Here is a 12,081-nt window from a genome sequence, read left to right as displayed (position 1 = left end):
ACCTCTTCGTCTTCTTTTCCAAAGTTGTCCCCACGGGCCCTGGTAAGTTTAAAAATAGAGCTTGTCTAATGGAGAAGAGGGCCGAAGGGAAGGGAGAAAAAGCACGAAAGAGCGTGCAGAATCCTCTGTGGTAGGAGAATGCAATTTGAGATTGGCCAGATTACTTTTCTCTCCCCCCCTTTCTTCTCCCCTTCGGCCACTCATGAGGCGTGATATGCACCGGTGGGGTCCCTAAGCCACCATAAGCCTGACGCCAGTACCTACACCGCCGCCAAAGAGTCGTCGCACTCTCAGAGCAAGAAAATCAGCGAGATGAAATAAAAGAGGGACTCCGAAGAGATCAGCGGGGATTTGAGAGAGATAGATGAGAGTCAGGCGAGGGACTCGAAAGGGGTGGAGGAAGGGGGTAAGAGTGAATGGATGAAGGAGATAGCTTCGCTGGGATTATGACGGGATATGGCAGAATGTAAATGCACTTGTCTGCTTTCTCATGGTCACATTGTGAGAGGTTGGAAAGAGCCTGCTGGCTTTTAGACAACAAGTAAGAGAAGAAATGGCAGCAATGAATCAGTCATCGCATGTTTTCCTCTGTTTCTCTCTGTTTCTTGCAGGAGGAGAGGGCTCAGCGGAGACTGGGCTGAAGGAGACGTCCACCTGTGACATTTGCCAGTTTGGGGCAGAGTGCGATGTGGACGCAGAAGATGTATGGTTAGTGTTCCCAACCGAAACGCTTGCATCTACCGTTTTTAAAGCCAGTGAGCTCATGTCGGTCCACAGTCCACAAGAATCAGTACTCCTTCTAGAGAAGTGGTCACAACTTAATCAAACTTGCACTCAGTGATCACCTAATGGCTCTTCACCTAAGCCATGGTCAAGGTCACAGTTTGTGCAGTACAGCCAACCACAAGAAAACCTCACTCATTATAGGTTCACTGGTGATGGTGAGTCAGATGAGGTACATCACTGATGTTGTCAAAGCCTTGTCACACAAATCATGTTATTTTCATCATAAATATACCCCTTATGTTTGTTATTTGAGACATTTTGGCAAGTCTGAACACAAAGAACTCAAATAAGAGCCCTCTTTTATCCTGCAGACGCTCAGTTCTGAACACCCACTGAGGTTTAGTGCATGGCTGACCATTTCATTTAACCTCAATTACTAGAGCAGGGCAGGGAGAGAAAGGAGATTTTCGCTTATTCTGGAAATCCAATTACTATCCTTACAGGACTTGGCAATGTCAGGCCAAAAATGACTTTGACTTACACAAGAAAAACTAGTTCAGTGATGAAATAACGTTTGTCATAGATTTAACCATTTACTGCAGATGAGATGGATGCAGGTAATGTGTTTTTTGGCTCGCCCACATGCATTAGCAAGTAGGCAGCACTAAAAACATCCTCAGGGGTACATAAAAACACGCGTGTTCAGAAGCCAATTAGAAGAAGGCTCAACTGTTCCAGCGAAAGCATCAGTGCTTTGTGCAGCATGAATGAGGCTTAAATGAACCGACGGTACAGATTTGGTGTGGAACACCGTCAGCTGGTATCAGCAAAAAGGAAGGTAGCGCTTCTAAGAAATCCCAGATGTACCGCTAGAAATTAGAAGTGCCCTGAGAGTATGACTCTATCAAACTGCTTGATGTAATGGAAAGATAATGTACCCGGGTGTGCAATAACCGTAATGCCAAGGAACGGCTTCATGATGCATTCTGAGCCCTGTTGCAAATACTGAACAGCTGGAGTCCACTCCTCCTGATGCCTCCCACTTCCACAAATGCACCTTAATATTCTGCTAAAGCACATAAATTGATTTATTGGCAATTTCTTAATATCCAAAGGGAGAATCCATAAGGTCACAACAGCAAAGTGCTTTCAATGGTTTTGTGCACAGAAAACCAAAAACATTAAAGCAAGAGGAGCCTTGAGCATATTTAGCACAAGCTGAAATAAAGACAATTATACTCTACATAATGCAGGGAGGGAGGAGACAACGGGCGAGAGAGGCAGCGAAAGTCAATAATGCATCTCGTTAAAAAAGCAGTTGACATAAACAGACGTATGAATATTTCAGTGTCCTTTCTTGTAAAAACAGGAACAGCAAGTACCCTTTAATCTTTCAAAAGCCCCAAAGGTGTTTTGATAAGAATGTTTCTGGCGAATAATCAGAAAGGTAATTGCAAACCAACAGCAGGTAATTTTCATCAAACAGCACCCAACAACTGGCAAAATATAAGATCATTTTGATTAAAATGACAGGTTATTCCAATCAGGAGGAAGCTGAGTTTAATCAAACAAACCGTCAGCTGATGAAACAATGAGTGGAGAGAGAAGAAAGTAATCAAATACCAGGTGAGGATAAAGTGATGTGACGTGAAACATTTTTCCTATTTTCGCACAAGAAATGCAGATATGAATAATTAAGGAATAATTTTCCTCTGCAAATTGTTTGCTGCCATGTAAAGCACTGCAACGCTCAGATATATGGGACCTGACGTGGGCTGATAATCAGAATGAAGTGGCGTCTCGTTGTCACTTAATTATTCAGTTTCGTGTTTATTTCTTGTTAATTAGCGTTAATTAGCGAGGTTAAGTGGTGTTGGTTGGTAAGAAGATTTTGCCATATTTGGACAGGCCTATGTTAACTGTTTCCTCCTGCTTTCAGTTTTAATCAAATGACAAACTCCTGGCCTAAAAAACAAAGCCCAGGAGAAGTTTCTAAAACTGCACCTCCTTTGATATCCACCTGAAGCTGGCTTCAGAAGCTCAACAATCCACATACACTCCCATGTTAAAAGAATTTATGGAAGAGATGAACACATTTATGAACTATGGTGCATCACACTCACTGTGTGAAGGCTTAGAGTTATGTATTATTGACGTTGATTGATTGATGTTTGAACGCCTCTAACTGTCTACTACATTTAACCATCGCTAAGGCATTTGCTGATGCTTTTCAGTGCAGTTATCTCACAAGTCATTCGGCCCTCTATGAGAGAGAGACCAGCCAATAAATACTCCACTGTGCTGGGATTCGTTTCAGTTAGTAAAATTCTAATATTACTTTATTTATGCATTAGCACTAGTTTGTGGCTCCACAGTGTAGTGGTTAACACATTTTGCCTTAAATGTGAGTGATCCTCAGTTCAAGACCAGGATGTGACACAAACCCTGTCCCAGTCCTGGAAAACTATTCAAATCCATCCATTGTAGCAACCCTTTGGGAAAAGAGAACAGTTGAAAGTACCTTTATACATCAGCACTGATCATTCACTACTTGTTTTGTAGAAAAATTAAGCTCATTGGCAAAATGAAAACAAGACTTTCAGCCACTTTCTCTGCTTTTTTTTTTTTCATTTCTTTCATGCAAGTTGAATATAACAAAGACATTTTTGTGTTATATGCATATTCCATATCGTTATAGCATATCGGCATATTTTCCCAAACTAATGAAAACAAATGCCTAGTGCCGCTTCATATTGAGATGTTTCTCTCCTTTTCCTCGATGCATTACAGTCTATGCTTGAACATCAGTACTTTTCGGAAAGCACTGAGGAAGTGCACTACACGAGTACAATCTCATAGCGCACTAACAGATGGTGATTGCTACAACCATTTTCTATGCAATATAACAGTGTTTTCTGTTACAAATGATCACTAGTCCACAAACAAAGAATATTATGGTGGCTATGTCCATTTTATTTATTCTTAGGTCTGAAGTTTTCTTACATATTTAAGCTAACTAGCTGCTGTTATTGCTTCATGATTATCAGCCAGAAGAGCAGTATCAATATTGTCACCTTACTGTAATTTTAATTTTAATCAGTGGATATTACTGTATTGCAGTTTTATATATTATTATATTGCTCCTTTAGCTGTCCTGTGGTCAGATAAAGTAATTACAAAGTTGCATTTTTGCTATAAGTTAGCTCGCCAACATCGCTGCAAGACTTCCAGTCAATCACATCCCAACATTGGTGATTAGTTTGGTGCCAGAAACCAAATTTGTCATTTGTTGTTATGCAACGAAGCACTCTGTGTACCGTCATTGGTTTACACAATGGTAAACCTGATGAGAAAGTGAAAAATTATTTCATTGTGTTATTGTGGATATTGGTCCTGCTACACTATAACACGCTGCAGTTGTTAGAACAAGCAATTGTCCCAATCAACCCGGATGCACAAGGTCTCAACTTGGCAGTATTCCAAACAGCCCATCAGTGCTTGTTTTGTACCAATTTTCCTGTCACAGATTTTTTTGGCTTCGGTACAGGTACACAACTTCCACATTTGTAATTTCTCGTAAAAAGCTGTGATTGGCTCAGTTGCTTTTCTAACTGCGGTTGCAGCCATTACTGAGTCACAAAACTAAATTTATGTGAAACCCTGATGGAAAAGGGTCTGAAATGTGTGCAGCAATTTAGAGGTCCGGATAAAGGCTATGGTTAAAACTATTCTAGAAGCTGTTTTGAAATAAATTGCTGATGGTGATGACGTGATTTTGCACTTTTTATTTTTTGCTTTGTTTAAAATGAATTTATCAGTTTGCTATTTGCATCTTTAATTTTTGTTGTTTTAAAACCTGATTATTATTTTTATACATCCTGACAGTATAATAGAATGCATGCCAGCATGTTATAAGCTGTTCAGCTTTTGCTTGGTCAGGATAACATAAAAACTATTTCAGCATTTTTTTTCCCTCTTCAACAAAGATCAGATAATTCCAGTTGTCATCATTTATGATTCATCATCAAATACTCGGTTAAAAATACCCTTGACCAAGGCATTTGCTTGAAACTCTATTGTTGCCGCATAGGGGCTGCCCACTGGTCTTAGTTTTTGCGATGGGTTAAAGAGAGAGAACATTTTTTTCCTGCAGGAATCAATAAAGTCTATCTCGACTCACCATAAATCAGTCTTCATAAATCAATCTTCTTCTCTTTATTGATTCAGATAGGAAAAGGAGAAATGTGCTTAGTCTTTCTGTGTAGTTTGCAAGAACCTCTTTTGGGTAAACCTTACTGCACTTGTTCCTGCTGTATCAAAGAGCCTTAGTAGCCTTACTCCACCTCTCTATATTCTGGAGGCAGACAGCAAGCAAAAAAAGACAAATTTGCCCCTGAGGGATCAATACAGTGTCACAAAAAAATCCATTTAGATCCATTTGTGGTGTAAAACTGTAATTACCCAGAAAAATCCATGCTTTCAAACCCATCAGTAGCACCCATCGGTGTTGATAGAATTAAGGAAGAGGAGGAGCAGCGAGTGAACCGGTCATGGCAAGGGACACTTGCTGCACAAACACTGGGGTTAGACCTCCTGAGAGGGTTTTTTAAAAGCCAGCACTCATCTCCTCACTGAAACCATTCTGTGGAGAGCAAACTACCCCTCCTGCATGGAAACCAGAGCTTTGCTTTTTTTATCATTCATTTGCAATTTCTATATGTTCATTTTTCTTTGTTTTAGTCGTACTTATCACTCTAGTTGTTTTACATTTCCTTTTAGTACTTTTTAGACCTCTGTAGTGTTTTGTCATGTGACATTCTTATAGTTTTAATAGTGTGTTTCTGGATATTTTGAGGCCTTTTGTAGATATTTTGCATCTCTTTGTAGAAATTTTGAGTGTTTTGTTATTTTATATAAAGTTATACTAATTTAGTAACTTCACAATAGACTCTTTGGTCTCTGCTTTGCATCCCTTTGTTTAGTTTTTAGACTATTTTTGATAACATTTGTATGTAATGCATAATGTACATTTTTGAACTTTTCATAGGCTTTGTCACTTCTCATCTCTTCGTTCTGTTTCTAAATCCATTTGTTGTGGTTTCACTTGCAGCAATGGTGACCTTGAAAGTTGCACCTCTTTAAAGAAGTTTTGAGTCCTTTTCTGGTTTTTCATTTGTTTTACACCCAGTTATTGTAATATAGTAACTTTTAATAGACTCTGTTCATTCGTTTGTCATTTTATTTTGTTTCCAATTTGTAAAATCACGTGCCAGCAATTCATTTTCCCAAAGGCTCACATGGGAAACTGCTGCTTGTAAGAGTAGCTGTTACAATCAGGCAGTGAAAATGTGAAATAGGCACAGTTAAAATTAGAGATGGCACGATACCACTTTTTTATGTCCGATACCGATATCATAAATTTGGATATCTGCCGATACCGATATGAATCCGATATAGTGTTTTTTAATCAACAAAACTGTTTTTAAATATCTTGCTGCATTTTGTATAAGTTCATACTCAAGTTTAAAACAACAACTACACTAAAGCTATTCTGTTATACCTGTATGCAAAAAAAAGTATTTCATAGTTCAGCAATACTGATCAATCTAATAAACTTAAACCTACACCATCCTCCCTATTCTGGTATTTTAAAGAGTACTTAGCATAAATATTAAGCAACCTAACTAATAGGGTTCCAACTCCCAGCAACAACAAAAATAAATAAATAAAAAATAGGGAACCACCCCTCACGCTCCACCTCATGATGCTTAATCGACGTAATCAACCTTAATTTGATGCAGTGTGAAAAAAAATGCACAGAAATCAATTATTTTTCAAGAAATATTAAATAGATTCAACATCTTTCTTCAACAAAATTGCAGACTGCACAGATAGTACCTTCCCAAAGGAAAAAGTACTATAGCTTACTAGGGTATATTAGACTTACTAGTTACTACATACAGTAATTGACTTCTATTCATTTTACATCAAATTAAAACTTTGGGTGTCAGATAATTATTTATTTAAAGCTCGACATTTTAAATGAGAATAAGAAAGAAAAGTGTGTCTTTGTGCCCCCTTTTCCCTGTTAATGCCCTATCGGCCCCTCTGGCTAAACTTTGCTAGATCCGCCCCTGCACAGTTACCAGCCGTCAGCCGTCAGCTACGTCAGATCCTCGAGTAGAAAGTAATATTAAATAAATTCTAACAATAGCTGATCAAGCTTAAACGTGCTGCTGTTGTTCAGCCGCTGGTTTCCTCTTTCTGGTGCAAAGTGGGCCAAAAGCAAACTAGAGACACGGACTGGCGACAGAAAAGCCGATCAGCTGATCGTTAAGCAGTTTCATGATTGAAGTAGCAGCAGGAGAGGCAGTCGCTTGTTAAGCTTAAGGCAGGAATGCTTTACAAACATTCAGAGATGGACTTACACACTTGCTTTACTTCTCTCGGGGATAACTTTGTCGGAGATGAAATGCCGGGTTGCTAGCGAAGCTCCACATGCTATCCAGACCACCGACAGGTCCCGCATGCCACAGCCCCTCTATCACGTGATGCATACTGCTCCGACGTGCTAACGTTCTGAGGTGAGTTACGGCGTGTTGCAAGTTTTGTGAGGTGCTTTCCTGATATTTAATGGATCAGATTACATTTTTTATTTTTCTCCGATATCCGATCCAGTAATTTAGGTCAGTATCGGACCGATACCGATACGTAATATCAGATCGGTCCATCTCTAGTTAAAATGCCAATGTGTTATTGCAGTTTAATCAACATTGACAAAAACTGTTGTGCACAAAATGTGCATGGTTTTGCAAAAAAAGGACTTTTAACTTTATACAAAGTGCTACTGCTATTTTACTTGTAGTTGAATTATATAATCTGCAGTTTTTCAGTCTGTTTTGTTTTTTTTTTCTTCAGTGAGCGAAATCAATGTCCGAGGTGAAAACATGAAGGACGGTCACATCAACAGCAAATGTAGCATCTGCCTTCTATTCTGCATCTGAGAGCTCTGGAATGTCCTTGTCCTTCTTCTCACAAAACTCGTATTTCAGCTCTCAGGTCCCACACTCTGTTAGCTTTTTGGCCAGGCTGAGCCACCTGACAGCTTCCTCATGCATCTACTTTAAAAATGCAACAGTTTTTCATAGCCCCAGCTTATCGAAGCATTCGTTTTCCCCCATGAACGAATCACTCCTGACGCGGTCCCTGTCACTGAGTGCATTGCTGCCATCCCCTTTGTAATCTCAAACTTTAACTGGACTGTGTTGCAAACATTGCATCTGTCATCAAGGACCAAGAAGAACATTTTAAATTGTCCGCTGTATGTCAACTGAAGTTCCAGATTTCCCGCAACGTCTTGTTACGGCATAAGAGAGTCCACCAAACAATCGGCTATCAGGGAGTTTATCAGTACAATGCCTAGATGTGGTTTATAGGGGTTTTTCTAACTTTTCATAGACTTTATTTGTCCCTTTGTCATTGTTCTGCATCTTTTTGTGGAGGTGTGAAGTTTTACCTCCACGTGTAGTCATATTTTAACTTTCTGTGTTTTGATGTAGATTTTTTACATCTCTTTGGAGACCTTTTTGAGGTTATTTGACATCCCTTTGTGAGCACTGGATAACTACTTTACTTTTAGTTAGTTTGTAACTCTTTGTGGTCTCTTTGCGTGTACGAATAGACTTTAGATTTTATGTCTTATATTAAATGTTTACATTGACTTTTGGCCCAGAGATGACTGTACAGACCGAGCAGTGTTATTATTTATCAGTCTGTAGTTTTGCTTTGTTTTTCCCATTCCGCCATGTTCTCCTTCTCATGGGAATATCAGCTGTGTTATCCAGCTCTGCTCTGTCAGGTGACGTCTGCGAGTACATCTCATGAAGATAACACATCACATCGACCTAGATGATGAATGTGTTTATGTCTGTAAATAGCTTTTTCTGCTTTGTGATGACCTTCTGTCTTCAATTTGTTTTTTGATCTAGCACCTGTACAAGTTGTTTGTCTGCGCCCAGTATACCTGTTCAGCAATCCATCAATGACTACTGGACTCATAACATTTTGTGTCACAGAGCATTGCAATTTATTTTTGCTGTTTGTGCCTGTTGGGTTTTATTGTATATTTTCTCTTCCTTACTTTGCATTGCACCGTTACTGTTTTGCTCTCCCTGTCTCCACATCTCTCTCTCTGGCTCTGTTTGTCTATTTGCTTCTCTCGCACAGTTTTTCAAAGGATTACAGTGAAATTTGAGGCTGAGGATTATGAAAATCAATGCTGTGTTCAGTTGCAGTGAGGTTAGCTGCTAAGGATTTGTACACAACATGAGGCAGTCAGTGGATATGTTGTCCTCAGCTGCTGTAAGTGTTGAAATGTGTGTAAAGTGGCCTTTTCAGTTGGGAGCCCGCAGACAGTCTGGAGGTGGGGAGGCTTTGATGGGAGGGAAATCGCCAGAAACTAATCAATACTACACATCCTGCTAGGAAAGTACTCTCTCACACACGTTGTGCACACACTTGGATATAGTTCGCACATTTGCAATCACACTGCTACCTTTCATTTAACACTTCTTTACCCCTCTGTACCTCTCAGCAGCATGTGTGAAGGAATGGCTTGGTGTGTGTGAAAAGGAGAATGGGGAAAACAAAGACTACGGCAAAACGATAGCTGTCTTCTTTATGCATATGAGTTTTTGTGCATGGCTGTCTGCGGGTAGCACTAGGATGTGTTGACGCACTGCAGTCTGGTGGTATAGTGCCTATTGTGGAGAAAGTGAGAGGCCTCATTAAAAATGTATGGAGCACAGATATCAGCCACCGACCAACTGCGGCCTCTCGGGATGGACAACACTCTGAAAGTGTTCTACGATGGGAGATGAGTGGTGTGCATGTGCACATGTATACGACCGTGTTGTTAAGCCTATATTATGTTTTTTGGTGATGGATGTCTGGACACTTGCTCTCAGTTCAGAAGCTGGGAAGACTGTGCTTTGATTCTTTGAGTCTTGCTGCTTCCTTTCATGCTGAAACTGTTCCCATTTAGATACTTTTTATGATAACGCGGGCACTATAATTGTAAGCCTAATCTTGTCTTCAGGGCAGCTTTTGCAAAAATTAAAGCCTGTGCTGTATAATCTTTAAAGGTTAACACAAATGACAAAAAAAAAATAAAAATCACTTGCCTCCAGTGGTATCTAGCTATGCAGATAATTTGAGCTTGATTGCTGAGAGTCCTATTTGTAAAATCTGCATCCACCTTAATGCAATGGGATGTGTAATAATCATTGTCTTGATTAGATTGTATATAGAAGACGAACACAACCACTGTGACTACACCCATTTGGCTTGGAAAATCAACACCTTATTTTGTATTGCATTACAAATGTTCCAAAAGGAATCAAACACCAGAAACATGATTAACATGTCCAATCTAATTCAATTCATTTTATTTATGTAATGCCATACTGCAAATTTTGCAAGTAAATGCACAGCTAGTATTTTCACATATTCGGTATAGGCTTTAAATAAAGGTATGTTTTTTTGGGGGGGGGTTTTTCTAAACAAAAACAAAAAAAAATAACTTCTAGGAAAGAAACAAAGTTTCAATCCTATCACAGTTGGTATCAATACAATCAATAAAGTAGAGGTCTCAAAAACTTGGCATTGACATGAGGGTCTAAGGCAGGGGTGTCCATCTCCAGGCTCAAGGGCCAGTGTCCTGCAGGTTTTAGATGTGTCCTTGATCCAACACAGTTGATTTAAATGGCTAAATTACCTCCTCAACATGTCTTGAGGTTCTCCAGAGGCCTGGTGATGAACTAATCATTTGATTTAGGATGATATCTAAAACCTGCAGGACACCCGCCCTTGAGCCTGGAATTGGACACCCCTGGTCTAAGGGAATTTACTATAACTTTATATATTGCCTCTGGGCCTGAAAAGTGAAACCTATATGGAAACACCTTAAACCTGCATTCTTTCTTATGTTTTCTTTATCACATGGCAACTGTTTGCAAAAAGAAGTGCAGTTGTGTAGAACTCTATAGAAAAAACAGGCCCTCAGTTACACTGATTCATTCCCTCAGTAAGCACGTTTCCGAGGAGTCTGTGCTTGTCCTAAATACAGCATAATGCTCATTTTGTAAATCATGGTCTCCATTAGTGTAGAATATGATTTAGGGCAGGCCAGCTAAGTTCGAATGTGCAGTGTCTCTCTCATTATTAAGATCCAGCACAAACTCGTGACACCTGCTTGAAAAATCTAAGATCACAGTGGCCAGAATGTTAAGTTGCCAATCGAGGAAATGCAGTTTTTGCTGTTTCTGTGTCTGCTTTATTTTTCACTCCCAGGGGTTGCTTCTTGATCTTGTCCAGATCCATAGTCCATTATGTGAAAAGTGAAAACTAAACTAAAACTAGGTCAGTATTTCATCAGTTATTAATCAAACACATATGCTGCTAACGGCATCCTAGCTTGTTTAGCTTGCCATACGATGTAGTTCTTTTGTATTTGATGTCAGTCAGGAAGAGTTTTAAAATAGCATTAGCTGCATTCGGTTCCCACACATTTCTTAAATGACATGTAGAGTTCTGGTACATTTTTAAAGCTACTCTTCATGTTGCAGGAGGAGAAGTCAGTGTCAGGATTTCAGGCAGTTTAGTATATGGTACAATGTGACATTTCTTTGTAGTTTTTCTATCTGAAAATGGAGCTAACTAGCAAGAGAAGGTTGTTTGGTGCACACACGCCAACAGCAAAAACAGAGTGAACAGAGAGGGCTTTTTTTTTCATTTTGTTTTTTTTAAAGCTATATCAAATTGTGTGTCATGTCTGTGGTTGTGCATAGATTCAGACTGTTATTTTTGTACCCCTAATTAGAGACGAAAACTGGCCTTTTTTTCTTGTCATTGGTGAGAAATGGTATTTGGAATCACAGCGTTACAGTTTCATTGAGCAGCCCTCAGGAGTGTTGGGTCATTCATAGTTGTGGCAGCTCACCTTCAGTGTCATGTGGGATTTTGGATGTCGGCAGCCTCAACACAAGCGCGTCCTCTCTGATGCATAACGAAGCCTTTCTTCACATCATTCTTACTTTGCTGATCCATCATTACAACAGTAGCTGAGCGCTGCCACACTCTGCTGCACGGCGTTTCAATCAACATCAATGTCAGCAGTACGAATCATCACGGCTGATTGTCAAGGTGTGTGTGTGAGTGCGTGTGTGGGCATCTGTTTATGTGTTGGCGGGCGCCCATGTGGGCGTGTATGTAAATGCTGCTGTAAGACAGCTGAATGCCTGTGCTTTACTGAGAGCTTGGCACCAGGGGAAAATGAAAAGGCCGGGAGAATAATGA

The 12,081-nt window shown here is 39.7% G+C and overlaps 1 protein-coding gene across 1 annotated transcript in view; it reads left to right on the top strand.

The window, feature by feature from the left end:
- tmeff2a (transmembrane protein with EGF-like and two follistatin-like domains 2a) overlaps nucleotides 1-12,081 on the top strand; it is a 133,050-nt gene that overhangs the window by 101,701 nt on the left and 19,268 nt on the right. Inside the window, exon 5 of the mRNA XM_026145780.1 lies at nucleotides 612-708. Within this exon, the coding sequence (XP_026001565.1) occupies nucleotides 612-708 (97 nt within the window). The remainder of the gene's footprint in view (nucleotides 1-611; nucleotides 709-12,081) is intronic.

The sequence above is a fragment of the Astatotilapia calliptera genome, chromosome 16 (assembly GCF_900246225.1).
Source record: "Astatotilapia calliptera chromosome 16, fAstCal1.2, whole genome shotgun sequence".
NCBI classification, from domain to species: domain Eukaryota; kingdom Metazoa; phylum Chordata; class Actinopteri; order Cichliformes; family Cichlidae; genus Astatotilapia; species Astatotilapia calliptera.
Note: the sequence above shows the minus strand (reverse complement) of the source record. Positions and strands in the feature narration are given on the sequence as shown.